This window comes from Aulonocara stuartgranti (genome assembly GCF_965226115.1).
Source record: "Aulonocara stuartgranti genome assembly, chromosome: 7".
NCBI classification, from domain to species: domain Eukaryota; kingdom Metazoa; phylum Chordata; class Actinopteri; order Cichliformes; family Cichlidae; genus Aulonocara; species Aulonocara stuartgranti.
The window spans coordinates 59,841,846-59,868,358 of NC_138945.1; the positions used below are offsets into that span (position 1 = coordinate 59,841,846).

Consider the following 26,513-nt stretch of genomic DNA (forward strand, 5'->3'; position numbering starts at 1 on the left):
TTCCCTTATGAAGCAGCAGTGAAGTTTAGCTTATTAAAGATTATGACTAACTCAGGGATATTCACAACCAGTGGAGACATTAAAAAGCAACAAATTACTAGTTAGAGGCTTGTGGTTGCCTTGTGCCATAATTTCGTCTTACAGTCTAGTACACGTGAGTATCATCTCGCTGTATTTAACTGTCAAGCTGTTTGGATAAAACAAGATGGCTTGTGCTATCTATCCAATGGCCTAACTTAATCAGTCTTCAATAAAAAGTATACATATAGTTTGCAGTTTTATCATTATCTAACAAGTGCAGTAGTATTTTTTTGACTCTTGCCTTAAAATTCTAAAATTCAATGATTAATGAGAGAAATATATTACTGTGTGTGCACACGCTTCATGCTCTCTCCCTTTCTATAATGAAAAACATGCACTCCTGGCAACCGAGGCTTCATTAACTCTTCACTCTAGAGACATAGATGCAAATGAACACTGTTTGCTTTGCACATCAATGAGACACGTCACGCTCAATACAGGATAGCAATATGGCTTACACACATGCACACTATACTTCTAGCCACATGTCAAGATGTACAGAGTCCCATAAAAAAATATATGCAATGCCACAAAGTACAAAAAAAGTGGAAGATGGTAAAAAAAAAAGAAGAGCGGCAGAGAGGACAGATAGAGTTGGGGGCAGCATGTGTTGTGTCTCCATCCATCATCAGTCTTAATGTGGCTCTGAGCTGTCTGGGTGCTGTGTCATTACATCCATAATGCCTGTTGCCTCTCACAGCACACACTATCTGTCAAAAGCATGCACACACACACACACACACAAAACTTCTGCACATGCAGTCATGCAGATTATTTGGTGGTTTTAGGTAAAACACTTTAATTGTGTCTGTGCAAAGCCATTACTTGTCTGAGTACTATTCCTTGATATTGATGCCTAATGCAAGCGCTTTCTGTTTGTGCTGGAAAAATATTTGGTCGTGCTCTGCTGGGCAACTGGGGTGACAGTGAGGCCTGTGTGTGAATCTTAATGAATGTGTTAAACTGTGTTGTCCATATCTCTTTGCTAAGCCTTCTAAAGATGATTGCAGAAAACCCACAAGGACATGAAAATGTTTATTTTACAGCTGCACACAAAATCAAAATGTAATTAGAGTATATAATGTATTGAATTCTGCTTATGTTGGTGGGTTCATGACGTATTTCTTTTTCATATGCATGCTTTCTTTTGATAAATGAGCTTTTCATGTGTATTTGTTCATCCAGCCACCATTGTGCTGAATGAATTAACCTGGACAGAGGAACTGAAGGAAGTGTTTAGAAAGAATAGAGAGGATGACCCAACCCTACTCTGGCAGGTGTTTGGCAGTGCCACTGGCCTGGCTCGCTATTATCCAGGTAAGGAAACAAAGGGGGGGGGGGACAACAACCCAAACATTGCCTTTGAATAGGTTTTTATGTGTCTGTTCATATAATTCTGAAGTTGTATGTGCTTAAATACACACTGCTTAGTAATTGAGGAGATGAGATAGCCTTTATTTGTCAGTTGCAGTTGCCCACAACCGAGATGATAGACCTTGCCGACCGTACATACAATACACAAACATCACGTTGGGGTGACAGGTCAGGCTAGGTAGCAAGGGAAAAAAAACATTGAAATGTGTAACAAAAAAGGATAATCCAGGAATGCACAGATATTAACACACCATAACACAATAAAACACAGACAAGCAACATGGGAGAATATTCCACTGTGTACAGCTGGATCTGGGACCGCTGCAATCTTCGATTGTGCCTCCAGCTGATCCACTGCCCGCATAATTAAGCTCACATTGACTTTATGTGCGTCTGCACTTGTCTATTGCTGTTCCCTCTTGTATGCGTGTTATCTTTGCCAAGCTATTTCTATTCATGAGATTCCCTGTCATCATCGACTCTATAGCTTTATGACAAAAGTTTATGTCTCATATTCATAAATTTGCATTGGCTTTGATTTATCCTTTCTTTTACTTCTTAGCATGCATGAAAGGCAGTCACTCACTCTCAGTATACTTCCTTGTTTTTATGGTGCCCTTCACTAATAGCTGTGCGTCTCCGATAAATAATTTGTGCGTGTTTTCCCTCATAAATATTTTTAGTGATTTAAAACATGTTATAATGTAGACGGTATAATAAATTGATCGATCCAATAAGCCTGTCATTATGTCACAGAATGTAGTATGTACACAACGGCTCCTGAGCAGAATATGACACTAAATACAATATGATTTTATCATATAACAATAATGGATTGGATTTATATATAGCGCTTTTCAAGGCACCCAAAGCACTTTACAATTCCACTATTCATTCACTCTCACATTCACACACTGGTGGAGGCAGCTACAGTTGTAGCCACAGCTGCCCTGGGGCAGACTGACAGAAGAGAGGCTGCCATATCGCGCAAAAAAAAATAAATTTCATAGTTCAGCAATACTGATCAATCTAATAAACTTAAACCTACACCATCCTCCCTATTCTGGTATTTTAAAGAGTACTTAGCGTAAATATTAAGCAACCTAACTAATAGGGTTCCAACTCCCAGCAACAACAAAAATAAATAAATAAAAAATAGGGAACCACCCCTAACGCTCCACCTCATGATGCTTAATCGACGTAATCAACCTTAATTTGATGCAGTGTGAAAAAAAAAGCACAGAAATCAATTATTTTTCAAGAAATATTAAATAGATTCAACATCTTTCTTCAACAAAATTGCAGACTGCACAGATGGTACCTTCCCAAAGGTACTATAGTACTTTTTCCTTTGGGAAGGAAAAAGTACTATAGCTTACTAGGGTATATATATTAGACTTAATAGTCACTATATACAGTAATTCACTTCTATTCATTTTACATCAAATTAAAACTTTGGGTGTAAGATTCGGATAATTATTTATTAAAAGCTAGACATTTTAAATGAGAATAAGAAAGAAAAGTATGTCTTTGTGCCCCCTTTTCCCTGTTAATGCCCTATCGGCATTAACTGGCTAAACTTTGCTAGATCCGCCCCTGCACAGTTACCTGTGGAAGCCCGTTTCCGCCACTAAAAAAAAAAAAGCTAGTATCCATAACTCGAAAGTTCGAGTTATTTTCTCGAAATTTCGAGTTATTTTCTCGAAATTTCGAGTTATTTTCTCGAAATTTCGAGTTATTATCTCGAAATTTCGAGAAATATAACTCGAAATTTCGAGTTACTTTTCTCAAAATTTCGAGTTAGCTCTGCCAATCAAAAATATACGTGAATGAGGTCGCTTTCTTGTTACCCGGAAGCATATGGCGCAGGACCGCGCACTCAAAAACGGATCCCAACAAATTAAAGTATGTTTGCTGATAGTAACACCATGTGATTCAGCTAATAACACAGGGATTTCATCATTTGTGAAGCCAGGCTGAAAACACTCAGCAATCTGTGCATTCACGACTGGATGTAATACCGGTAGCTTAGCTGTAGCATTTGTAGCTGAGGGCTTCAGCTTCCGGGTAACATGGAAATGACGTCATTCACGTAGATTACTGATTGGCAGCGCTAACTCGAAATTTCGAGTTGCTTTTCTCAAAATTTTGAGTTAATATGTCGAAATTTCGAGATAATAACTCGAAATTTCGAGAAAATAACTCGAAATTTCGAGATAATAACTCGAAATTTTGAGTTATGGATCCTTTTTTTTTTTTAGTGGCGGAAACGGGCTTCCATAGTTACCAGCCGTCAGCTACGTAGAAAAAGATCCTCGAGTAGAAAGTAATAATAAATAAATTCTAACAACAGCTGATCAAGCTTAAACGTGCTGCTGTTGTTCAGCCGCTGGTTTCCTCTTTCTGGTGCAAAGTGGGCCAAAAACAAACCAGAGAGACGGACTCGCGACAGAAAAGCCGATCAGCTGATCGTTAAGCAGTTTCATGATTGAAGTAGCAGCCAGAAGAAGCAGTCGCTCCATATATCGTTTGGTAAGCTTAACGCAGGAATGCTTTACAAACATTCAGAGATGGACTTACACACTTGCTTTACTTCTCTCGGGGATAACTTGAAATGCCGGGTTGCTAGCGAAGCTCCACATGCTATCCAGACCACCGACAGGTCCCGCATGCCACAGCCGCTCTATCACGTGATGCATACTGCTCCGACGTGCTAACGTTCTGAGGCGAGTTACGGCGTGTTGCAAGTTTTGTGAGGTGCTTTCGTGATATTTAATGGATCGGATTACATTTTTTATTTTTCTCCGATATCCGATCCAGTAATTTAGGTCAGTATCGGACCGATACGTAATATCGGATCGGTCCATCTCTAGTAGGCGATAGGGTAAAGTGTCTTGCCCAAGGACAAAACGACCAGGACAGAGAGCCCGGGGATCGAACCGGCGACCTTCCGGTTACAGATGCGCTTCCCAACCCCCTGAGCCATGGTCGCCCCATATTAGTTAAATATATTAGAAATTTAGCCAAAATAGTATGTAGTGTGCTGTTTTTTGTTTGTTTTTCTGCTTTAATTGTGATGAAAACTCAGTACATCTCAAATCTCGTCTTTTAGCTTCTCCCTGGATGGACGCTCGTAAGACCCCTAGTAAAATAGATCTCTACGATGTGCGCAGGAGGCCATGGTAAGAAAACTGGCTCAAGGATAACAGTGTTAGTCAGAATACAAAACTTAAACTTTTATGTCATTATGTGTCTTTGTATATCTATTTCATTGTTTACATGTAGAGCTAATTAGACGTAAGCAGGGTTTTTTAATTCAGTCAAATAATTCAATTAAATAATGCCTATTGCATTTCAGTGGAATATTGTTATGATTATTATTACTGTGAAAATTTGGTGAATACATTTTTTTTAGTCTTTAATTGATTGTTCCGTGCAGGTTGTATAAATTTGAGTGCATTCACACAGCACACAAATTGTATTCACTACAGGAATAAAGATTTTTTTTGTGATAAAATTTTGTATTGCTCTAAAAATAATAATTTGTAAAAACAGCTAATTGTTGATTGCTTTGAATAGCTACTGATTTGACCTTTTTTCATCTTTAAATCATTACCATTGAGTTATTAACATAATGTCATCCATATCGCTCAGTCTTATATTAATATGACAATGAAAATATGACTCAAGTGTGTAAAGTGTTATTGTATTTTCTCAGCATAAATGATTATGCAAATGGTTGGCCCTCAGAGTATATGTGTCTCAGTCCAGAAATGTGTTTGCATTCATTTATGACCATCTAGGTACATTCAAGGAGCCGCCTCACCGAAAGATATGCTAATTCTCGTGGATGCGTGAGTTGTTTGATAATCTTACTGATCCATAACCTTCCTGCATCCATCATGATTTCCCCTGATTGAAATGCATGCCTTTCTAGCTTTGCCACATAGTGTAATGTATTTCCCAAGGCAGAAGCAGTTCTAATTACATCGAGTAAAATCTCACAGGACAAGAACTGAGCAGACAGATTGCTGTGAGAAGCTGTCAGGTATTTCTTTCTTGTTTTTTTTTTTAGGAGTGGGAGTGTGTCTGGCTTGACGCTAAAACTGATCAGGACCTCTGTCAGCGAGATGCTGGAGACTCTTTCTGACGATGACTATGTCAACGTAGTCAGTGTGAGTATTATTAGACTGCCCACTTGCTGAATGTTGGGTGGTCTGTTTATTGAAGGTGAGGGGGGGGGTGTCAGAATTTACACCCAATTCGTATCCATTCACATACATCTTTACACATACACAACAAATGCCCATACACAGACACACACATATACACACAAATAAAAGAGAGGCAGAGAGATGGATGACCAGTAACGAAATATGGATTTCTCTCTGGTCTGGCCACCATGAAACAGGCCTTTAATGAAATACCCACTGCTCTATTTGGTGTACAGGATTAAAACTCTGCAGTACATGGCCCCTCCCCACCTCTAGGCCCTCAAATGTGGCTGTGGCTGTGTATGTCCATTCCCAACGCTCCTAAAGGAATTAAAGCTGCACCTCTGAGTGGAGTGAACCCCAGGAAACATTTATCACCCTCTTGTTCTCTCCATCATTTGTTCTTTTCATCACTGAGCCATGCAATTCCTGTCAGCATTTCACCATATACCTCCATTCATCTCTTTGTGTCAATGAATGCCCTTCCTTTACACTGTATGCCTCCACTTTTCTATACACAGCCAAGAAACATTCCTCTTCTCACTATTCCTTCTGTTTTTTACCTTCATTTTTACTTTTCTCACCCACCCATCACTTCCATTACATTCTTCCTCTACAGCTTTTCATTCTCTGGCCATCTATTCTAAGCTTTCCACACTTGTGATTACACTTGAATAGAGCCAATCAGGAGATTGTGTGATGCGTAGATGGGTGCCTGTGGAGGTGTTTATTAAGACAGGTCTTTATAGAGATTGGAGCTGTCTTCGTTCTCCTTGCAAATGACAGCCATTCCGACTTTCTTTCCTCTCTCGAGGGACCTTTTGTCTTGGACGTAATGTATTCGGTTTCATGGTGGACTTTTGATTCTGCAAAGATGTGCAATTATTGGCTACTGTTGGTGTGTGTGTGTGTGTGTGTGTGTGTGTGTGTAAAATGAGATGGTGAGAGATTTGTAGAGACACTGAAATCCAATTCAGTTTTGACTCAGTTTTATGACTTTTGAACTTGAACCCTTTAAAAGTACAGTGCATGAGTTATGATGAATCTATAGTCCAAAGAACTTGCCTGGTTGTATCAAGGTACTAAAAACTTCATTTAGGTTTGTTGCAGTTTAGACAAGTATTAAGACTATGTGGCTCAAACAAGCCAGCAGTATACCTATTTTATATAGTCAAGAACCATAAACTAAAGTTTGGTTGATAATTTTAACAATAATTCTTAGGACTTATTTGCAACCTGTAATATCATACGGCTACCTGTTTTCATTGTTCCAGTCTGTCTTTTTTTACATTTCTATTTTTTAGCAGTTTTGTATTTTTAGCTGTCAACAATATTATTTGCTAAGCATAATGTCAGTATAAGAAACAGGGAGGGTATCAAAAACAACAAGACAGCTAAAGTCAAAATGAAATGGATTTATAATATTCCTGCTGCAATATATCAGTTACATAATGGTAAGTCAGTGTCAATTTCCTCCTGTTTCAGCAAAAATCATTATTCCTTCTGTCAGTCACCATATCTATTTCTTTCTGTCATTGATTCACTCATTTATGCACACACACGGACACACACACACACATGCATACACATATCCACTGCCCGATGTCTGGTCCTCAGGGTGTTGTTACCTGTCACTAAATCATTAGTCTCTGATATTACCCACAAATCCCTCCTCATTAACAGTAGCCCAGGGACTAAGTTGGCATTTGGTCACGGAAGATGCTCGCGCTCGTTCTTCACAGCAGGTCAGGTCAGACGATTGCTGATGGCTGCCTCTCTTCCTTTCCTTTTTTGCTCTCTCTCTCGCTCTCTTTCTGTTTTTTTACCCTTGTCTTCTCTCTTTCCCACACCTCTCACACCACAAGCCTCCACCACATTTATCCAACCTGCTCAGCCATGTTTTGCTGGCATCAATCTTTTAGCCAGCGTCAGTCCAGTGAGCAAGCCTGAGTAGTAAACCAGAATAGAAGACAGTCCGCTGGGATTAGAGCTTGAAGATTAGTCTTCTCTCTTGTGTCGTCACTAATCCATTCCCAAGGCCTGGACCATCACACACACATATAAGAGCTGTTGTAATAGGATCACGGCAGAATAGTGGAATTTGCGGTAGACTGCGTTCACATTCATGTGCAGGGCCAAAAAGGCAGTCTTACAATGAAAGAATATGGCTTTTTCTTAGTCATTCCACAGGTCTCTGTATAGCAGTGTTTATTTTTTTTTAATAAAGTAATTAAATCAGATAAAACTATAATTCTCTGTCACGTACCCTTTATGAGATCATTATTCTCTAAAAGGCAAACACCTCACATTCGTGCTTAGCCCCCCACCACCCGCCACCAACACCACCACACACACACACACACACACACACACACACACACACACACACACACACACACACACACGTTCTCTTCCTCTCACTTTCTGCTCCTCACCATCCCACATGCTAGACCCACCTTCTTCACTTCTGCTTTAGATAGATTATGTGATAACAGATTCCCATCTGCTCTACACAGTCAGTCATGTGAACTTCCATTGTGTGTTTTGGTGTTTTGTGTTGTGCATGTGCCATAGCCAATATTGTATTGCTTTCCGGTCCAGCAGAGATGTGTATGTCTGTTATTGTCATTCTAAAAGGAACTTCAAGGCTGCCTGGTTCCCTGGAAACGCACACAGACACACATGCACACATACTGATCAAGGCAGACATATAGTCAGGGCTCTTTTTGCCCCCCTGCTTGTCTTTGTACATCAGTGTTTCAGCCTCCCTATCGGCCATCTCGCAGGGATGCATTGATTAGTTGAGATCGATGAGGTGCAGTATTGTTTCAGAAGAGTTCTGCTACACAATAGATGTGCTGGGAATGGGACAGCTGGCTGCTCTGCTGTCCCATGCCCTTCCTGCACTATCATTAGAAGTTCTTTTTGTGTTTTTAATTTATTCTGTCTTTTTACTTATTGCCATTGGGAGTTCTTTAAAAATGCCTTTCCTCCTCACTAGGCACTCCTGAAGCAAACTCAAACATACCTCATTTTTTGGGGGGTGGAGTATTTGTGCATGTGTGCACTGTGAGGTGGAAATAAGCAAGTCTCACCTTTAAAAAAAGACGGTGAGGTTGCCTAAGCTCGTTTCTATATAACAGAATCTTGTTTCCATGGGTACCAAATCGTTGAGCTCTGAGGATGTGAAGCAATTAGTGGAGCTTGATGAATGTGTCTGTTTACCACTGCCTGATAACAGCCAAGGCCAGGTGGTAGTGTTTGTGTGTCTGTGTGCGTGTGCTGCATTTGTATGATGTGTTGAATTTGCACACATGTTATAATTGTATGAATAAATTTCAGGTCCTAACTCCTGTCCTGTCTGTTACCCAGTTTAACACACTGGTGAAAAACACGGCGTGCTTCGACCGTCTGGTTCAAGCCAACGTGAGGAACAAAAAGCTGCTGAAGGATGCCGTGCAGAACATCAGCGCTAAAGGAATTACAGACTACACAAAGGGCTTTGAGTTTGCTTTTAAGCAGCTCTCTGCGGTAAGAAAAACGTGTTATTTTGTCTGACTTTGGGCTGAGAGAGTGCACAAGTTGTAAAGCAAGTTTTGAATGAGTGTTGCCTCCATTTTTGTTGACAGCCTCAGATTGTTGTGTTTTACTGCCATCTGCTGGTTAAATGTGTTGCCTCAACTCAACTGCCTGGTCAGTGAAAGAAATAATGCAATGTTACATTTGATTGACGAGAACCTCAGTAATGATGGAACATTTCCAAATAATACCTCCTACTGCTATTTCCTGAACACATTTCCTTCATCTGATAGAAAAATCCATGAGGTCAGAGAAAGGTGTGAAGGAGAATTTATAGCGACTCAGGAAAAGAGAAGCAAATGCACCTGCAATTTTGCCGACTCCTTAATAATGTCCAGAAGATGAACTACAAAATGTGCGTCTTGGTGATCCAGTGTAACTCGTTTTCACCCCCTTGTTTAGAATTTCTACTAATAAAGTAAAATTCGCTCCAACCTTAAATGCACCTCAATCAATTTTATAGCTCATAATCTCGATTTGAGTCTGTATAAATCTACATTCTTCATGCATTTTTGGCAAGAAGCAGATTTTATTGCAGCAGTGGAATGTTCATAGTCCACCTGTAGGTTTAACAGCCTGCTGTTGAAAATTCAAAACCTATCAGCAGGTTGTTGTGTGAAATAGCTTTTAAAACGCTTTTAATTAACATTTTCATGATCTGTGCCACTTTGTCAGGTTTGTTGACGCTATAAATTTTGGGATGTTATTGTCTCACTTCCTGTCATAAAGGATGGTTCAGTTTATCCGGTGCCAAAGGAGCTAATAAAGGAAGCACTGAAGCACATTTCAGTGTAATTAGACATTTCAAACCTCTTATTATAGCTAACACACAGAAACGTCCAGGACAGTTCCCTCAATTATGAACTTTCCTAATTGAAATTGACTATTCAATCCCATCCCTTACTTTTTACTGAATAATATTAATGCAGGAGGTTAGAAGTAGTGCATATTTGATAGGATTCAGAGTAAGATGCTTAGAATTTCTGCCAATGAATCTAAGCAGCTGTTCATAACCTTTTCTGCTGGACAAAGCAAAAATATATGTCACTATATGAAATGCAGGTGGATCTTCATAACAAAAGGTTTTATCTATTGGGTGAAAAACGTAGGATTTGTCTACTCATATATATATATATATATATATATATATATATATATATATATATATATATATATATATATATATATATATATATATATATGTGTGTGTGTGTGTCATCTTCATAGATAGAGGCTACATTGTGGTGGAATGGTTCACACTGTTGCCTCGCAAAAGAAGAAGATCCTGGGCTTAAATCTGCTGTCTGAGACTCCTACAGTACCCAGGCTTCCTAACAGTATAAAAAAATGCAGGCTTTCTCTGGGATAGAAGAAAACTGCCTTTAACAATTTTTTTTAAGTTGTGTGGAGTATTGATTATCCAAAATGGGTGTTTTTGGTGAAAATGCTAGATAAAATCTTATCTAAGCAACAATGCAAAGCAAAGGCTTTAGTGAATGCCTGAATATTTTTATCCAAAAGAGTAATTGATCCATGTGCCCACAGCATATGTGGCTAAAAACATGATAAATAATTAATCTCCATGCTTATTTTCTGTGATAGACTAATGTGAGCAGAGCAAACTGCAACAAGATTATCATGCTGTTCACTGATGGAGGAGAGGAAAGAGCCCAGGCCATATTGGAGAAATATAATGCTGACAAAAAGGTATACAAAAGACACACATACACACACGTTTCTATCATTATAGAGGACAGTTAACTTGCATAAATTCCTTACTTTCTCAAACTAATTCTGCCATACTTTGAAATTTAAGGATTAACATGTTGGGGACTCGCTTTATGTTCAGCAGTGGAAGTGGGAGCAAATCGATTTACATCACACATTATGAATAATACAAAAACACACCAACAAACTTGTGTGGTGCTACCTCTTGGAACTCCCTTTGGGTTGTGTTTTCTGTGTGCACATTCTCTTTATGGAAAATTTCTTCACAAGGCAGATGAGGGTGTGAAACTAAGGCTTCACACAGTTTCCAAAATAGCTGTGATGCTGTGCAAAATATGAACAAAAGCAGAACTGAATGCCTCTGCAAAGGAACCAGGCTAAAGTATGAAATTTCCATTTCCTGCTTTATGCTTCCTAAAAAATGTAAACTCCTAGATTAACATGCGAAAGCCAGATCATTGCATTTCTGATAATAAAACTTGAAACTCAATGTTTTTTGAGCCCAAACTCATTTAAGATGGAAAACTTTCCTGTGGTCTGACAAATTATTTATCTTATTCTCTCCTGGTCCCCACATTTTCCAAAATTCTTTGAGTTTCATCATTTCACATGTTGTTTTTGTACTATTTTCAAATAAATACAGGTTCTAAATGGTCTGTAACTCATTTCATTTATTCATACAAGGATTTACACAAGGTTGCATCACATTTCAACATGTCAAAACAGGAAAAAGATTACATATGATGCTCAAAGTCACATGATCAAAGACAGATTTCACCTTTATTTTGTGTTCAGCTTCAAATGTGTTAAATTGATTAATAATTACAAGTATTTACATTAACTTTTTGTAAAACAATTTTTCTTTGTTGGTTTTTCAACATTGTAAGAGGTAACATGGAGAGATTTTTTTTAACCTTATGCTTCAGGTTAGGATCTTCACCTTCTCAGTAGGACAACACAACTATGACAAAGGACCCATTCAGTGGATGGCCTGCTCGAACAAAGGTACAACACTGATCCCAGCATGCATCTGTGCTTAATCTGTTCTTAGTATTAGATAACATTATGTTCTACTGAAGAATTATTTCTATGATTAACTTGGAATATTTAAGGACACCATAAAACATGCTAGAAATGCTCAAAGGGCATGAGCACAGGACATCCTTGGCCAGATGACGGAAATCTTAACAGGAATGGCTGTCTTAAATGAGCCTTGTGAGACTAATCAGAAAACAATCTCATCAGTGATGCACAAGCAAGAAATCTGGATGGCAGTTATTTCATCTATTTATTTGTGTCTTGTAACTCAGCTGACACAATCAAATGTTATGATGCAGTAAATTAAACTGCAGATTTACACCCTGCATCATTTACTCCTACATGGTGTTTTATTCATACCTACACACTATCTATTGTTTCCTAATCATCTATCCAGGTTATTTCTATGAGATTCCATCCATCGGAGCCATCAGAATAAACACACAGGTGATTTTTTTATTGTGTTTAACATTAATTAATGTTAAACAATGAACAAATATGTTTTATTTGAAAGAATCTGCAGTATTAAATGATGTTATGTGTCCAATTTAGGAATATCTAGATGTCCTGGGAAGACCTATGGTTCTAGCAGACAAGCAGGCCAAACAAGTCCAGTGGACTAACGTATACCTTGATGCTCTGGTATGTATTTTGCAATTTATGTTACAAATTCTTTTTGTTTTTTTTAATGAAAAAATCACCCATTTTGCTCCCAGTCTCATTTGCTCAAGAATATTGCTAAATAGGGCTTTTGCTTTATTCTCGATCAGGAGCTTGGTCTCGTCATCACTGGAACGCTACCTGTCTTCAACAGAACCAAGACCATAGATAAAAGAAACGAGGAGGTATAGTAAATGAATGCATGAACACATCACGTGAGGGCTCGTATCTGTCCTTATCTTTTCTCTCATACTTCCCATTAGCACCAGAATCAGTTGATTCTTGGCGTAATGGCAATTGACGTGTCTCTTGATGACATCAAGAAGCTCACACCACGCTTCACAGTGAGTGTACCACCCATACCCGTGTGTGATCACATGCATGGAGACAAATGCGTTTGTTGTAAAGGAGCAACTTTACACGACTTGCTCAGTTGTAAAGCACTTGCTCGGATGTTTCCCTCTGGAGCAATTAGTGAGTGATGTGATTCATTAGATGGCTTGTTCTTTTCAAGTCTGTTTAAAAAAGGTCACGCACTGATAAGACTGCTTTTGCTATCAGTTACTGGTCCTTTTTCCATTGTGTACTCATGTTTTTGGACCAGTGGAGCTGCTCTTTTGTACAGTGCCTTGACATGTCAAAAATCTAACATAATCATGGGATTTTATGGACTCACATATTATATTCCCTTTCCTCTGTACCTCTTTTGCATCAGATTGGTCCAAATGGTTACTACTTTGCCATAGATCCCAATGGATATGTGCTGCTGCACCCCAATCTCCAGCCAAAGGTATGGCGTCTGATCTTGTACATAACTTTGTGTGGCTGAGTAGGTCCATATCTGAAAGCATTAAATTATATCTATTTATCATGGTTTCACAGTAACTGTTTGCACTCAGTAAATATTATTCTGGTTAGCATATGGTGCGGTCTTCTTTCAAACTTTCCCATGTTCACCACGTCACCTCATCAGTCTTCATAAAGAGAATCTATCCCTCTGTTAGAGTATGACTTGCTATCATCAGTCCTCAGATATTGGCTAGAAGGTCACTCTCCCCTTATGGGATTAAATAGATATATAGACTTGGCAAAGAATATTTTTTAAGAGTAGCAATTACTGCATTCAGTCTCAATAAAAAATAATTTAATGTTTTAGTTTTAAAAAATTAGATAATACATATTTAAAGCTGAAATATGGAGGAAACGCTTCCATATAAAGCAACCAGAATGCCACCGAGCATACTAACTTTCAAGCTGCTTTTTTTGACCTGTCAAAAGCTCCGATTCATCTTACAATTCCTCAAAGAAAAGCACTAGTGCTTCTTGCCACAGGCATGTATTAAGATGTGGCCCATTATGAGTTAGCAATAACCTCACAGATGGTCTCTGCCTACTTTTCAGCAAATCTCTGTGCATTTCACTACTTTCAGCCAGAGGCAAATACACACTCAGAGCCTCCATTAGGGCTTTATTCTGCCCAGAACTTTAGAAAAGCAACTCTTAAATCCTTTAAGACACACTTGCGCTATCAATCCACTGTCCACACTCAGCTCCATTAAGGCAAGGCAAGGCAAGTTTATTTGTATAGCACAATTCAACAACAAGGTGATTCAAAGTGCTTTACAGAGACATTAGAAACAAAAAACAAATAAAAAGCACGATTTAAAATGGATTAAAACAAGCAAACAAACTAACTAACTAATTAACAAACAAATAAAACAGTATATAAAATCAAAACAGATAAAATCAGAACAGTAGATAAAATCAGTAGTTAAATGTAAGTTTTGAAATTTAAGCTTAAAGTGTGGATTTGGTGCTTTATTCAAATGCAGCTGAGAATAGGTGAGTCTTCAACCTGGATTTAAATAAACTGAGTGTTTCAGCTGATCTGAGGCTTTCTGGGAGTTTGTTCCAGATATAAGGAGCATAAAAGCTGAATGCAGCTTCTCCGTGTCCGGTTCTGACTCTGGGAACTGATAAAAGACCGGATCCAGATGACCTGAGGGATCTGGAAGGTTCATACTGGGTCAGGAGGTCACTGATGTATTTTGGTCCTAAATCATTCAGAGCTTTATAGACCAGCATCAGAACTTTAAAGTCTATCCTCTGACGGACAGGCAGCCAGTGTAAAGACCTCAGAGCTGGACTGATGTGGTCCACTTTTTTGGTCTTAGTGAGGACTCGAGCAGCAGAGTTCTGAATGAGCTGTAGTTGTCTGACTGATTTTTTAGGTAGACCTGTAAAGATGCTGTTACAGTAATCAAGCCTACTAAAGATGAATGCATGGACTAGTTTTTCCAGGTCCTGTTGAGACATCAGATCTTTTATCCTTGAAATATTCTTGAGGTGATAGTAAGCTGATTTTGTTATTATTAAGACAAACATGCCACTTATTTTAAATAGTAAACATCAGAAAAATAAGGCAGCCCTGGGCTCAAAAAGGTTATACCACCTCAGCACTGAGTATTTTTATGAATCTTGATGTATTTCTGTCATTGTGTTTATTGCAAAGCTATATAGTGTTTGTTTGATCTGTTTTGCAAACTTGTGTATGTTTCGTTTTTCTTTTTAGTCTCAACAAACAAAAATAATTCCTCCATCTCAAAAAACTTCAGAGAAATCAAAGTGTATCTCTGTATCTTTTTTCATAAATTTCCTAGAAAAGAATCCGTAACAGGAAGCTCAGACTCAATAATAAGTATGCTGTCACGTTTCATGAGGTGAGATAAAGTAGATGCACTGTAGTTTGCAGAAGTAGTCATGTAGTGTTTTCTGTAGATGAAGAGATTTCAGTGATGAAGAAGCAATAACCACAGGTAAATATCACCTTTTGCAGAGGGTATTACTGCTCCTTTTAGTAGTTTGCAATTCTGTCTGAATCACCTATGCGGAAGCCATTCTACTTTATTCTGTTGCTTGTGATTATTGCTCTGCTGCTATATATATTGTTTGTTTTTGCCATTATGCACCATCCATCAGTGTGGGTTTATTCTGTCCCAAGGCTGGTTCTGACAAAAGTGAAAAATAGTTAGTCGTTTAAAACATATACTATTTTTAGTTAAACTGAAAGATGGCAGCATTACATTAATAAAAATATACAGTGAAGTTAATCCAAAAAATTAGACATATGATTTTTTTAACCTTTGTAGAGAGTGTATTTGCTGCATTTGCTATTCTCCAACATTTCCATGGCTGCTTGTACTTTCCTTGTATACGTGAGGTGAACAACTACACAGAAGCAGACACTGTTTTATCATTTTACTTGTTTTCTGCTTTTTTGTATCAATAATGTGACAATATGAGTTTAGATTTCTTCAAATCTGTATAAAAAGGCATGGAAGCCTAAAGCAGTCTTACTGTAATAACACACATACTGTGCTCAACCATACATAAGCATCAAAGTTATTCTCTGAATGACCTCATGTTCACGTGGCATTCAAGCAAGCTATTTTCCCATCAGCCCACCACACACTTTTTAAATACAGTATGTAAGGCTTATTGTCTGAATGGGAGATTGTATGAATACTGATGGGGCCCTCTCTTTCTTTTTCTCTCTCTGTCTTTCACACTGCCTCAGCTCTCTCTGTATTTGATTATGTTTGTGCATATTTCATATTCATCACGCAGACCTACCCTGCTGCTAGAGTGTTTTCATTCTGATCTCACACCCCATCTCTGCTCACTACATTGTTGACATACAGCGCTCCCCTACTTTGTTAACCTTTCTTTTCTAACTCCTTACGTCTCATTTGATTTTTTTCTTTGCCGTTCACACCATCCACCGTTCCCATTTCCCTTCTCTTCATTTTCTTTCCTGTCTAACTCGTGTTTGATGTTTCATTCTGTATCACCCAGTGTTGTACCTCTTGATCTTTTATTCTTTCTTTTCTCGTTTTCATGCTGAGATGCTTCGTCGTCGTCATCTTCCTTTCTTGCTTCAATTTATTTCACTTACATGTAAGAACCTTGACTGATGCCCTTTAGTGTAAATGATTATTCTAGTTAGTTGCTTTTCTTGTCCATGTGCATTTCCCACAGTAAATCATACTTCATTTTAAAACTTAAAAAAAATCACAGTTATTCTTCTGTATCCAACATAGCCGACTTTACAGTCAAATTCTATGTGTTTTGAGCTGCAGTATGGCTTGCACAATGTATACCACCGTGCAAGAATCTATATAGAAAACATCACTTCAACACTGCTATGCTCTCACCACCCAACCCTTTATTTTGAGTGAAGAACTATGAAGGACACGCTGGTATCAGATTCCATGTACTGCTGTTTTATAGAGAAGCACAAGATTACTGCTACTATTTTATACCACCATAAAGCCACTCAGACGTATAGGGTTTTTAAGAGAGGACATTCATAGAGTTCAGTGTCACTTTGTATCAAATCTGATTTAGCTGTGTCTGATGTCAGATATGCTGTCAAACTGCTACCATATGTTAGCCTTTATTTTTTATTCCCAAGATTTAACTAGATTCATGTGTTGAGGAAAATTAATGAACTGACCCAAAAAGAACATCTCAAATAACTGATGTCTCGTTCGTATTAGTAACACCTAAATGCATATCTGCTGCCTACCTACCCAGTACTGTAGTACACCATCTGTTATACCATCTTCTTTTTCCACTTAAGGGTTTACTCCTTAACAGTTTTTTCATAAATCGTAGATCTTTAACCATGCTCTAAAAATGTTCCCAAAACTACTAAAAAGCACACTTTTGTTAATAATGTTATTAAAGTAAAAAATCCGAGGGTTGTTGTGTCATTGTTTAAGTATCTAAACACAAACACAATAATGCATATTTGCACATGTTTACATTTTTTGTTAGGGTTTTTTGTGCCGTTTATATGAACAAAACCTTTTAAAATTATGGAATAATGTGTTGTATAGCCTTTCTGACCACATCAACCCAGTCCCTTTAGACACATAAGTAGTTGTGGGAGCCAAATTCAAAAGACCAGAAGTGCTCACAACTATAAAATTAGCTTTTAAGAAAAGGAAACAAAGGGAAGTGACACAATATAAACCTATTCAGCTAAACTGCACATAAGAAAATTAACAGAAAATAATGAAGTGAAGCAGACTGTCTATGAAACTGTGCAGAATTGTTTTAGTTTGATACGTGTCACTCTTTGGGAAATTGCAGAAAGCTGTGTATAAGACAAGACAGATTTCCCTTTTTTTTAAAAGTCAGCATTAATAAAATATAATTCTTTTTGGTGACTTTACTATTCTTAGTGATACACTTTGAAAAGGTTGATGTAAATGTAGATGAAACTGTCTTACTTGTCCATCCAAGTTACAAAATGCAGAGGAATCTGTGGTAGACTGATGATGGATAACAACTGCAAAATGGTCCCCTGGAACATTTTTCTATATTAGCTCAGTAGACTTTAGATTAATTGATATGTCTGAGTGAATTTTATATTACAAAACTCATAATATATTATTTCGAGCTCAGCTAATCAAAAGTCTATAGTTAAATCAAAATTCTCTTTTGTTTTGATTACACTGATCCTGTCAGTGTGATCGATTAAGCTGTCCTTAGTTAATCTAAAACTGTGCCTCTCTCTGAGTGAAATATTATTCTTTCCACAGAATCCTAAATTTCAGGAGCCTGTTACTCTGGACTTTCTGGATGCTGAGTTGGAGAACGACATCAAAATAGAGGTGTAGTATATAGAAGCATGTCAATCCCCACCAAACAAACACTTACACAAGTCAAAGTTTGCTACACAAACATACAGATAAGTATGCTGTCATGTCATGTCCTGTCACAGGTTACTATTCCTAGTATCTGCAAGTGATTTTCCAGGTTGTCTGACTAACTTGTTTATATGAAGCCATGAGACAAACTGTTAAAATTATCTATTATTATCAGTCAATCAGATTTTTTTTAAAAAAAAAGTCTAACTGTGGTGTTTGTTTGTCTCGATGTGTAGATCAGGAGGATGATGATTGATGGTGAAACAGGAGAGCGCACCATTAACACTCTGGTCAAAACTCAGGATGAGGTAAGGCAATATGCTGAAGGGGATTAACATATTACAGTGCAGTAACTGGTGGAAGTTTTTAAAATCGGCAAACCCAGCCACAAGCTACATTATATCTTCAATGCAAAATTATATTAACTTTATGAATGAGGCACTGAGAAATGCTACAGGTACTGTAACTGAAAATGATTGAGCCATATTGACATATTAAGTCAGCCATCGGAATAAATATGTATTTCAAGCTTTCTTAAATGTTTACATTTATTACATTTAAAGAGTTACAACTTATGTAGAAACATTTTTATCTCCTGCTACAAGAAAACAGTTTTTGTTCTTGCTTGCTATAACGAAGGTCCTTTTACGTGAGGATATTTTGGACTATTTTTGCACCACAAGTGAGGCGCTAATGATGTGACAGAGCTCCTGGTTTGGGATGAAAATAGTTTCTTTGTAACAAATTTATTTATTTTTCCACAACTAAAAGGGAGCTTGATACATAACTTTACCATTTACAGAACAATTCTGAATTCTCTTTTTTGTATGCACCATCTGTTGCAGAGGTATATAGATAGTGGAATCAGGACCTACACGTGGGCACCAGTCAATGGAACAGACTACAGGTGACACATATTACAAAAAATGTTGTATTATATATATATTTTTAAGGATGCTCGAGCAGTTTAATGTAAGCTCAAACCCAGTTAGCACTGAGACATCAAATATTAGAAGATGCTGCTGTACCTAAGCCAACAGGGGTCACTCTCTTGTTTCTAACACCAGCCTCTGTTGAATGAGAAATACATTGAAGAGATCACACGTGTAGTCCACCATAAATGTATTCCGGAAAAACAACTCGTTGGAAAGCATCCTTTATTTTATTTTTTATATATTTAATGTATAATTTCGTACTTACTGTACAATTTTATTCAGATGTCTGTGGTCATATTTTCTGCAGCCTGGCTCTTGTGTTGCCTAAATACAGTGAACACTTCATTCAAGCTAAACTGGGGGATGATATTAAACAAGCCATGTGTAAGTATGACATATACAGCGACGATAGCCAGCATGCAAACAAATCATTACCCCCATGCATACTGTCTTTGGGTTTTTCTCTTGAGTGTCCCCACTTGCTTTGTACTGCTTGTTCATAGCTGGAACCATAGCGACTCCTATGTATTTACTCCTCAAAACTGCCAAATCCCTACAGAGTTTCTCTTTTCTAGTGCAACCCACTGGTCAGTCACCCTTCGCTCCCACACAAACTCTTCCACATGCTTTCCCTCTCACATACCCAGCCCAAGCACTGGTTCTTTTGATCTTATCTCTTTTTTTTACTCTTCCATCCTTCTTTACTCCCTTCATTTGGGCTTCTCTCATCTCCTCATTATCATCTCCATTACCAAACTGGTTGTTTTTCTTTTCCTTTTTTTTTTTTTGGACATTACACTTTTAAAAATATTTCTTTGGCCAATTATGTCTTCCTTTCTGTCGTTAAGTCCAACTTTTCTTTCCTAAATTGTTAACAGGGTGATGACCTACCTTAAGCAGACGTACCTTACCCTGGATTGTTTTCCCTGACTCTCAACCTATTTCTCTGTCTCTCTATCTTATCTATAAACCTGTCCTCACCTCACACTCTTCATTCTTCTTGACACCCCTCTCCCACCACCCCCATGTTCGTTTTTTTCTTTAGCCGATTTATTTATTTTTTCACTCTGCACTCCAAAAGCTCTCTGTATAATGCAAACTGGCTGCTTCTTTTAACACCTCAGAACATAGCGAATGTAATAGTTGCTTATAAATCATGAAACCACAGCTCAGGCACACGCTAACATGCACACATTCTGTGTGCCACTCTTTGTACAATTGCTTGCATTTTGATTCTGATGCAGCTTTTTCTGTCTCTTCTCCTGCTTCTGAACCGGGATTTTACAGCTTCTTCTTGGGGCAAGTACTCACTGTTCTGTGTCCTCTGTTTCCTTCTTGCTGTGTGATGCTCTTCCATTGCATAAACCTTTTTGTCCTTTATTGTTTGCATTATTGCATTGAGATGTTTATTATCTTATCAAAGCACAGAGGGCCATTTTAGTCAAAGGTTAAAAGTGGCTGAAAAAAAGCACTGGATTTGGCATATCTGGCTTTAGTTAATTTTTTGCTAACTTTGATGTAAACACCACAAAGCATAAGCAATGGTGTAGCTATTCCAACAGATGAGATCTTGACTGACTCTTTCAGCCTTTGTATCGCTCCCTCGGTTACCGTAACGACTTTGTCACTGTGCCATAAATGCTGTCAGAACGTTTACAGGCCTGTTAAAGAAAGTAGCATGCTGTGCCTCAGTGCCACAGTCTGCACTGATAGGAAGATTGGACTCTAAAGTTCTCCATACAGCCATATTGAGTTTCCATTTGGGGCCAGACCACCAGAACACCACCTTAATCCAGTTTATCGAGAATTTCTAATATCCTACAGAACAAGTGAGTGCAGAAACCACCTTGGTTTCTGCACTCACTTGTTCTCTAGGATATTAGAAATTGTCCTTATAGCAATGGGTAAGGTGGATGAATATATGTGGGACTTTTTCTTTATCTATATAGTGGAACTTTATATTTGTTGATGTGACCCAATACTGTGGTAGAGGAAGTGATGAGAGAAAAGTAAAGACATAAAGACACCCTTCCTAGTCTATAGAGACACAGCAACAATGAATCTGCTTGTTATGTTTTATATGTGAAGGACATTGTTTCATCCTGCACCAGATTTCTATGACCCCAAAGAAACTCGGCGCTCAGTAATTGTTTTTGCAGACTGCACCGCACAAGTCAATATATTTTAAAGGCAATGTCCAAAAAACTCTTCATTTTAAGAGACTACAGAATGATGGCTATTGATGCCTGCCGTGTCATTTATACGATAAGAATTACCAGACTGTTTTTTTTTAATAAAATCCAGACTTGCAGCAAGTAACACCCTGGAAGAAAAATTTTCTCATATTGTTTTATATTTACATCTTGTTTCCTTGCATTCCCACAGTCTACCCCACCTTTCATTGTTTTATGTTCTGTTCTTTTCTACAAAGTGCAATCAATCTCTGTTATTTATATATTCAAGGTTTGTCTATTAGTCCTAATATCCTTTCAGTGCAGCATAGTATTTCATTACCTACTGTAGGGAATATACACATCTCAACATATTTTCCCAGGTATGACATCATTCGTCAGATGACAAACTCACTTTTATCACCCTTTGTCTTTCCTGCTTTCCCCTCTCTCCTACTCTTTTTCTCTGGGGTCACAACAGGGCAAGAAGGCAAGTATTTCTCAGTCAGTTATTCTCTCATAGCTTCCCATTCTAACTCCATTCACACTCTCTACTTTAATCCATCACCTCATATCTGTCTAATTCTCTTGTGACTATGTATGGCTATGGATTTTGGAGCTTGTCATGGAATTTGGACTCCTGTGTGTGTGTATCAACCAAAATAAATTCTGTTTGTCTGCTTATCATGTCATCTCACAGTGAATACTTTCACATATAGCCATCTCACAGCTGGCTCCTATTCTACTTATCTGTAAAAATATATTTTTGGATAATATAATATTTGATACTATGAGCCTAAACAAGGTTGTTTTTTTGTTTTTCAAAAGCAATGGAGACCTTGCAGCAGGAGAGATTTGAAGAATTTGGTTATACCTACATTGCTCCAAGGTGAGTGGTCCTCACATTTACTATACATCCTCTATATACTATACAGGAGATTCCAACTGACCAATGCTGTTTCTTCAGGGAGTACTGCAAAGAGCTGAAGTTGTCACTCAACAACACCCAATTTCTCCTCGACTTCAACCAGTACATTGATAGAAACACTCCAGATGCATGTGAGTCATGCATCTTTTTCAGTGTTATTTCACTGTGCACATTTGTACTTGTTTCCTGCACTGTTGGTACTCATATTGCATATACACCCAGAACAGCAGACGGTATGTTGCATTTCTATATGTGTGTATGTATTTGTACATTGCATATTTTACAGTTTATCATGGTCTAAAAGATTTTCCACTTGCAAATCTTGATCTCAAGGTCAGAGCATGACTGTGATCATTACTATATCCTAAGCAGGATGATAACAGAATTATCGACTGAGTTTCCTACAAGTCTGATGCTGTCATGCTGCACAATGACTCATAGTGTTTGTCATCACCTAATGGATCTCACCCAGAGTATGGCTTACCACCATCATCCAGCTAATGGATCAGTGTACCATGATCCATTTTAACCCAAGGTCAAGTCATGTACTTTGCAGTACGTTGAGTCATTGTGAAATGTTATGGACATGATTTAAAACAACACTCGGGAGATGTTGTGTTGAAACTCTATAGAGAAACGTGCTTGAATGATTTCATTTTGAAAAGCACGTTTTTGAGATTTAAACTTAGCATCTTGGCATCATCTCCCTCCTAAATATACAACAGTCAATCCTTCACAAAGTACACCTGCTTTCTGAATTGCAATAGCCACACAAGCCTCCCTGCTGGATGGTTTTCGGACAGCTGTCATTTTCCCTTGATTTATTTAGAGAAGAACATTGGCTGAATACACCTGCAATTTTTTTCAGACTCTGACTTTCACCTGCATGACAACTTGTTTTATTCTAACTTTTAGCAAATTAGAAGATCTGATTGGTTTCAGCTCACTGGTGCACATTCCAAAAGCATAAGTTATTAATGTTACCTGCCCAGATTTATAAACAAGAGACTGCTTTTTGCATTACTATAATTCACCTGTCACGCACTGTTGTTGTGCTATGTTTCACTGCCTGGAATATGTAAAAAATACCTTGTCTTTAATCTATAGGTAATGTGTCCCTTGTGAGTCGACTGATCCTGGATGCAGGTTTGACAGCTGAACTGGTTAAACTTTGGAGCGAGCAGACCGTGTGAGTGCCAAAACTTTTAGGTCTTGTGTATTGAAAGCAATGCAAATAAACAAATGTGAAAATCTGCACTTCAATAAAATAGTGATAGGGAATTTAAATAAATTTTCAATATTATGTGGTGATACTCAGGCAAAAGATGATGATTAGAATACAAAATTTCAAATTTGGATTCATTACTCCATAAGACCTGTTGCAACAAATGTTCAATCCAGTTCTTGTATTATTTTCTCCCTTCTTCCCATCTTGATTTGCTTCATTCCATTGAGACCTTATCTGACGAGGCTTCGGCAAACACTAGATGTAGCAGGTGTTTGCTGGAATTGTTTCCTGTTTCCTAATTACAAGTCTTTTTTTGTCCTCAAAACATTTTTTTTTAATGAAACACTGCATATAGTGCTGGGATAAGCCATATTTTCAGCTAATAACACTTTGAAAATATTTTTGGTGCAAAAATACTATTTCATCTATGTCAAGCCATTTTTCATATTCAGCTAAAAAGGTTAAGGCAAATTATGTATTGTTTTAAATAGGCTGCTAATGATGCGCCTGAAGATACAATTTAAAATAGGTTATTTGCTAAGTTGTCTGTATAGAGATGAAACAGGTTAATCCCTTGAGTTCGGTCTGTTTTTTATGCTTGAATGAGACATATGTCAATGTAAAGGGATTTAAAAAACAAACCAAAAACACCCCTGCTGTTCATTTTAAAATGCTCAGCTACAAGGACTAGAGCAGCGGTCTCCAACTCCAAGCCTCAAGGGCTGGTGTCCTGCAGGTTTTAGATATCACCCTGGGTCAACACACCTGAATCAAATGATTAGTTCATTACCAGGCCTCGAGAACTTCAAGACATGTCGAGGAGGTAATTTAGCCATTTAAATCAGCTGTGTTGGATCCTGCAGACATTAGCTGTAGCACACCGGCCCTTGAGGTCTGGAGTCGGACACCCTGGACTAGAGGGTTAGGGTTCAGAGTTGAAAATGAGCGAAAAAGCAGCTAATGTCTAAAGAAAAACTTTGAAAGACTTTTAGAAAACCTGGGAAAGTACTGCCTAACACCATCCATTCATCCATCCACCCATCCAAATTAAGTATGAGTCACAAAACCCACCCTGGAGCCAGGCCCACGGAGACATTGCTGGCAAAAGTCTGGTGATGAATGAGCTACATCATTCCACCACCCATAGGAGGCGCTGTAGAAGTCTGGTGCAGTATGAATCAGATGGTGATTGAAGCCAGAGGCCTTGGCAGTCCGATCCCCTGAAACTGCTTTGGTTACATAGAATGCCATGGCTCTGGTGCAAAAGGAAGCTTAAGATAGTGCTAGTGATGAGGCCTAGTGATACTGGCTAAATTTAATTGGACTTTGGCCAAACGTCTGATTGAATCCAGCCAGGGGTATACTTGTACACCCTGAGTTGGGGTGCTGGAAGGTGCCCCATCTGGAGACTCCATTGTCTTGCGAAATGACAGTGTGACCTGAAGGAATGTGATTGTGATGTCTTAAAAGAATTACAAAGTCTTGTGGCTCGTTGGAAGGAAAATTTAAAGAAATGAGGGGTGACTCAAGACATTTGCACAGTACTATATACATTACAGAGTACTGTGCAGTGGAAAACTTTGTTCTATTTGTACACCACTGCTCTGAACTACCCTAGCTGATGATTACTTCATGCACAGTTTATTGGCTGAGCCAACGTTTCACTTCTTTCTTGTCCGCCATGGATGATTTGATCACAACTTATGAGTGAAATATGATGAAAGCAAAGTATAAAATGCATATCACACCCAACCACATTGTGCTTTGCCAAGACGCTGTTTTGAGGGGAAAATAAAATAATTACGTCAGTGTGTTTGCTTTTATGGTATGCCCCCTTGTCTGAAATAATCCCAGCACACATTTACACACACTGAAGGGTATCTGTTTAACATTATGACATATAGAGACAATCGAATGGGTATAAAACAGTTTGTGTCTGTAGTCTGATCTCAGTTCACAAAAGCTCTTTTTCTGTAATTGTGAGTGTGATTGACTTTGATGTTTGATTTTCTGTTGCTTTCCATGTTCTCAGGGATGGGATAGCGGCCAGGTTTGTAGCTACAGATGGAGGAATCACAAGAGTCTATCCAAGAAGGTACTCTTAGTTTTTCTTTGTATTTACATTGCTATCATTAGCATTGGGAAATATCACTGAATTCTTTCCCCAAATACCTTGTGGTGAAAATGTGTAAAATGAAAATTGATACAGACTGTAATACTCTTAGGTTGAATGGTTTTGGCTGCTTTACTCACTTGCTTCACTGGGCTATTTTACAGAACATGGAGGATTAAACTCTTTCAGCTGAACTCTCAGGGCTTGCCAGACCAGTATAGGACAGGGGTTAAGACTACAAAAACCACAGCCAAATACAGCAGTTTTTCCTCAATTTCTCCTCAATTGCCTGAACAACATTTAGGGGCTCCACTTTTCAAATATACAGCAACATTGCAACTAAAACTGAATGCACATAGTCTTTGTTCTCACAATCAAAAACACAATATACAGTTCGTTATTGCTTTTATTATAAGGACGTCACACCCTACAAAGGGTGTGAGCCTATTTTTATGAGTTACAACTGGCTATAGATTAAAATATGAGTTGTTTAGAAAGATCAAACACATTTACTTGGTGTTTTATGGCTGTAACAGACCCCATATAATATTACACACCTTTATTAATGTTTTCAGTGCTGGGGAAGAGTGGACTGAGAATCCTGAGACATATGAGTCAAGTTTCTACAAGCGGACCCTGGACAATGAAATTTATATTTTCACAGCTCCATCTTTCAACGGCAAGTTTTCTGAAAGGTTTGGATTTGCATGCACATTTCTGTGTGTGAGGATCTTCAGTGTGGTCTGG

General features: G+C 38.1%; 2 protein-coding genes across 8 annotated transcripts in view; both read left to right on the plus strand.

Annotated features, from left to right (window-relative positions):
- Positions 1 to 26,513, plus strand: part of LOC309710431 (voltage-dependent calcium channel subunit alpha-2/delta-1) — a 79,818-nt gene that overhangs the window by 37,152 nt on the left and 16,153 nt on the right. For 2 of the 7 annotated variants that reach the window (XM_082539868.1, XM_082539869.1), the window contains exons 7-28: positions 1,267 to 1,398; positions 4,568 to 4,637; positions 5,259 to 5,309; positions 5,531 to 5,630; positions 9,042 to 9,200; positions 10,851 to 10,955; positions 11,903 to 11,981; positions 12,412 to 12,461; positions 12,567 to 12,656; positions 12,785 to 12,859; positions 12,938 to 13,018; positions 13,390 to 13,464; positions 15,335 to 15,394; positions 18,299 to 18,355; positions 18,628 to 18,699; positions 19,237 to 19,298; positions 19,634 to 19,708; positions 22,303 to 22,386; positions 22,465 to 22,556; positions 23,533 to 23,614; positions 25,686 to 25,748; positions 26,342 to 26,445. In XM_082539868.1, coding sequence (XP_082395994.1) covers positions 1,267 to 1,398; positions 4,568 to 4,637; positions 5,259 to 5,309; positions 5,531 to 5,630; positions 9,042 to 9,200; positions 10,851 to 10,955; positions 11,903 to 11,981; positions 12,412 to 12,461; positions 12,567 to 12,656; positions 12,785 to 12,859; positions 12,938 to 13,018; positions 13,390 to 13,464; positions 15,335 to 15,394; positions 18,299 to 18,355; positions 18,628 to 18,699; positions 19,237 to 19,298; positions 19,634 to 19,708; positions 22,303 to 22,386; positions 22,465 to 22,556; positions 23,533 to 23,614; positions 25,686 to 25,748; positions 26,342 to 26,445 — 1,818 coding nt within the window. Of the gene's footprint in view, positions 1 to 1,266; positions 1,399 to 4,567; positions 4,638 to 5,258; positions 5,310 to 5,530; positions 5,631 to 9,041; positions 9,201 to 10,850; positions 10,956 to 11,902; positions 11,982 to 12,411; positions 12,462 to 12,566; positions 12,657 to 12,784; positions 12,860 to 12,937; positions 13,019 to 13,389; positions 13,465 to 15,334; positions 15,395 to 18,283; positions 18,356 to 18,627; positions 18,700 to 19,236; positions 19,299 to 19,633; positions 19,711 to 22,302; positions 22,387 to 22,464; positions 22,557 to 23,532; positions 23,615 to 25,685; positions 25,749 to 26,341; positions 26,446 to 26,513 lie in introns of all 7 variants that reach the window. The other 5 variants (XM_082539873.1, XM_082539874.1, XM_082539871.1 and 2 more) reach the window with 3 other exon arrangements.
- LOC309710434 (uncharacterized protein) overlaps positions 1 to 26,513 on the plus strand; it is a 55,203-nt gene that overhangs the window by 23,673 nt on the left and 5,017 nt on the right. The window lies entirely within an intron of this gene.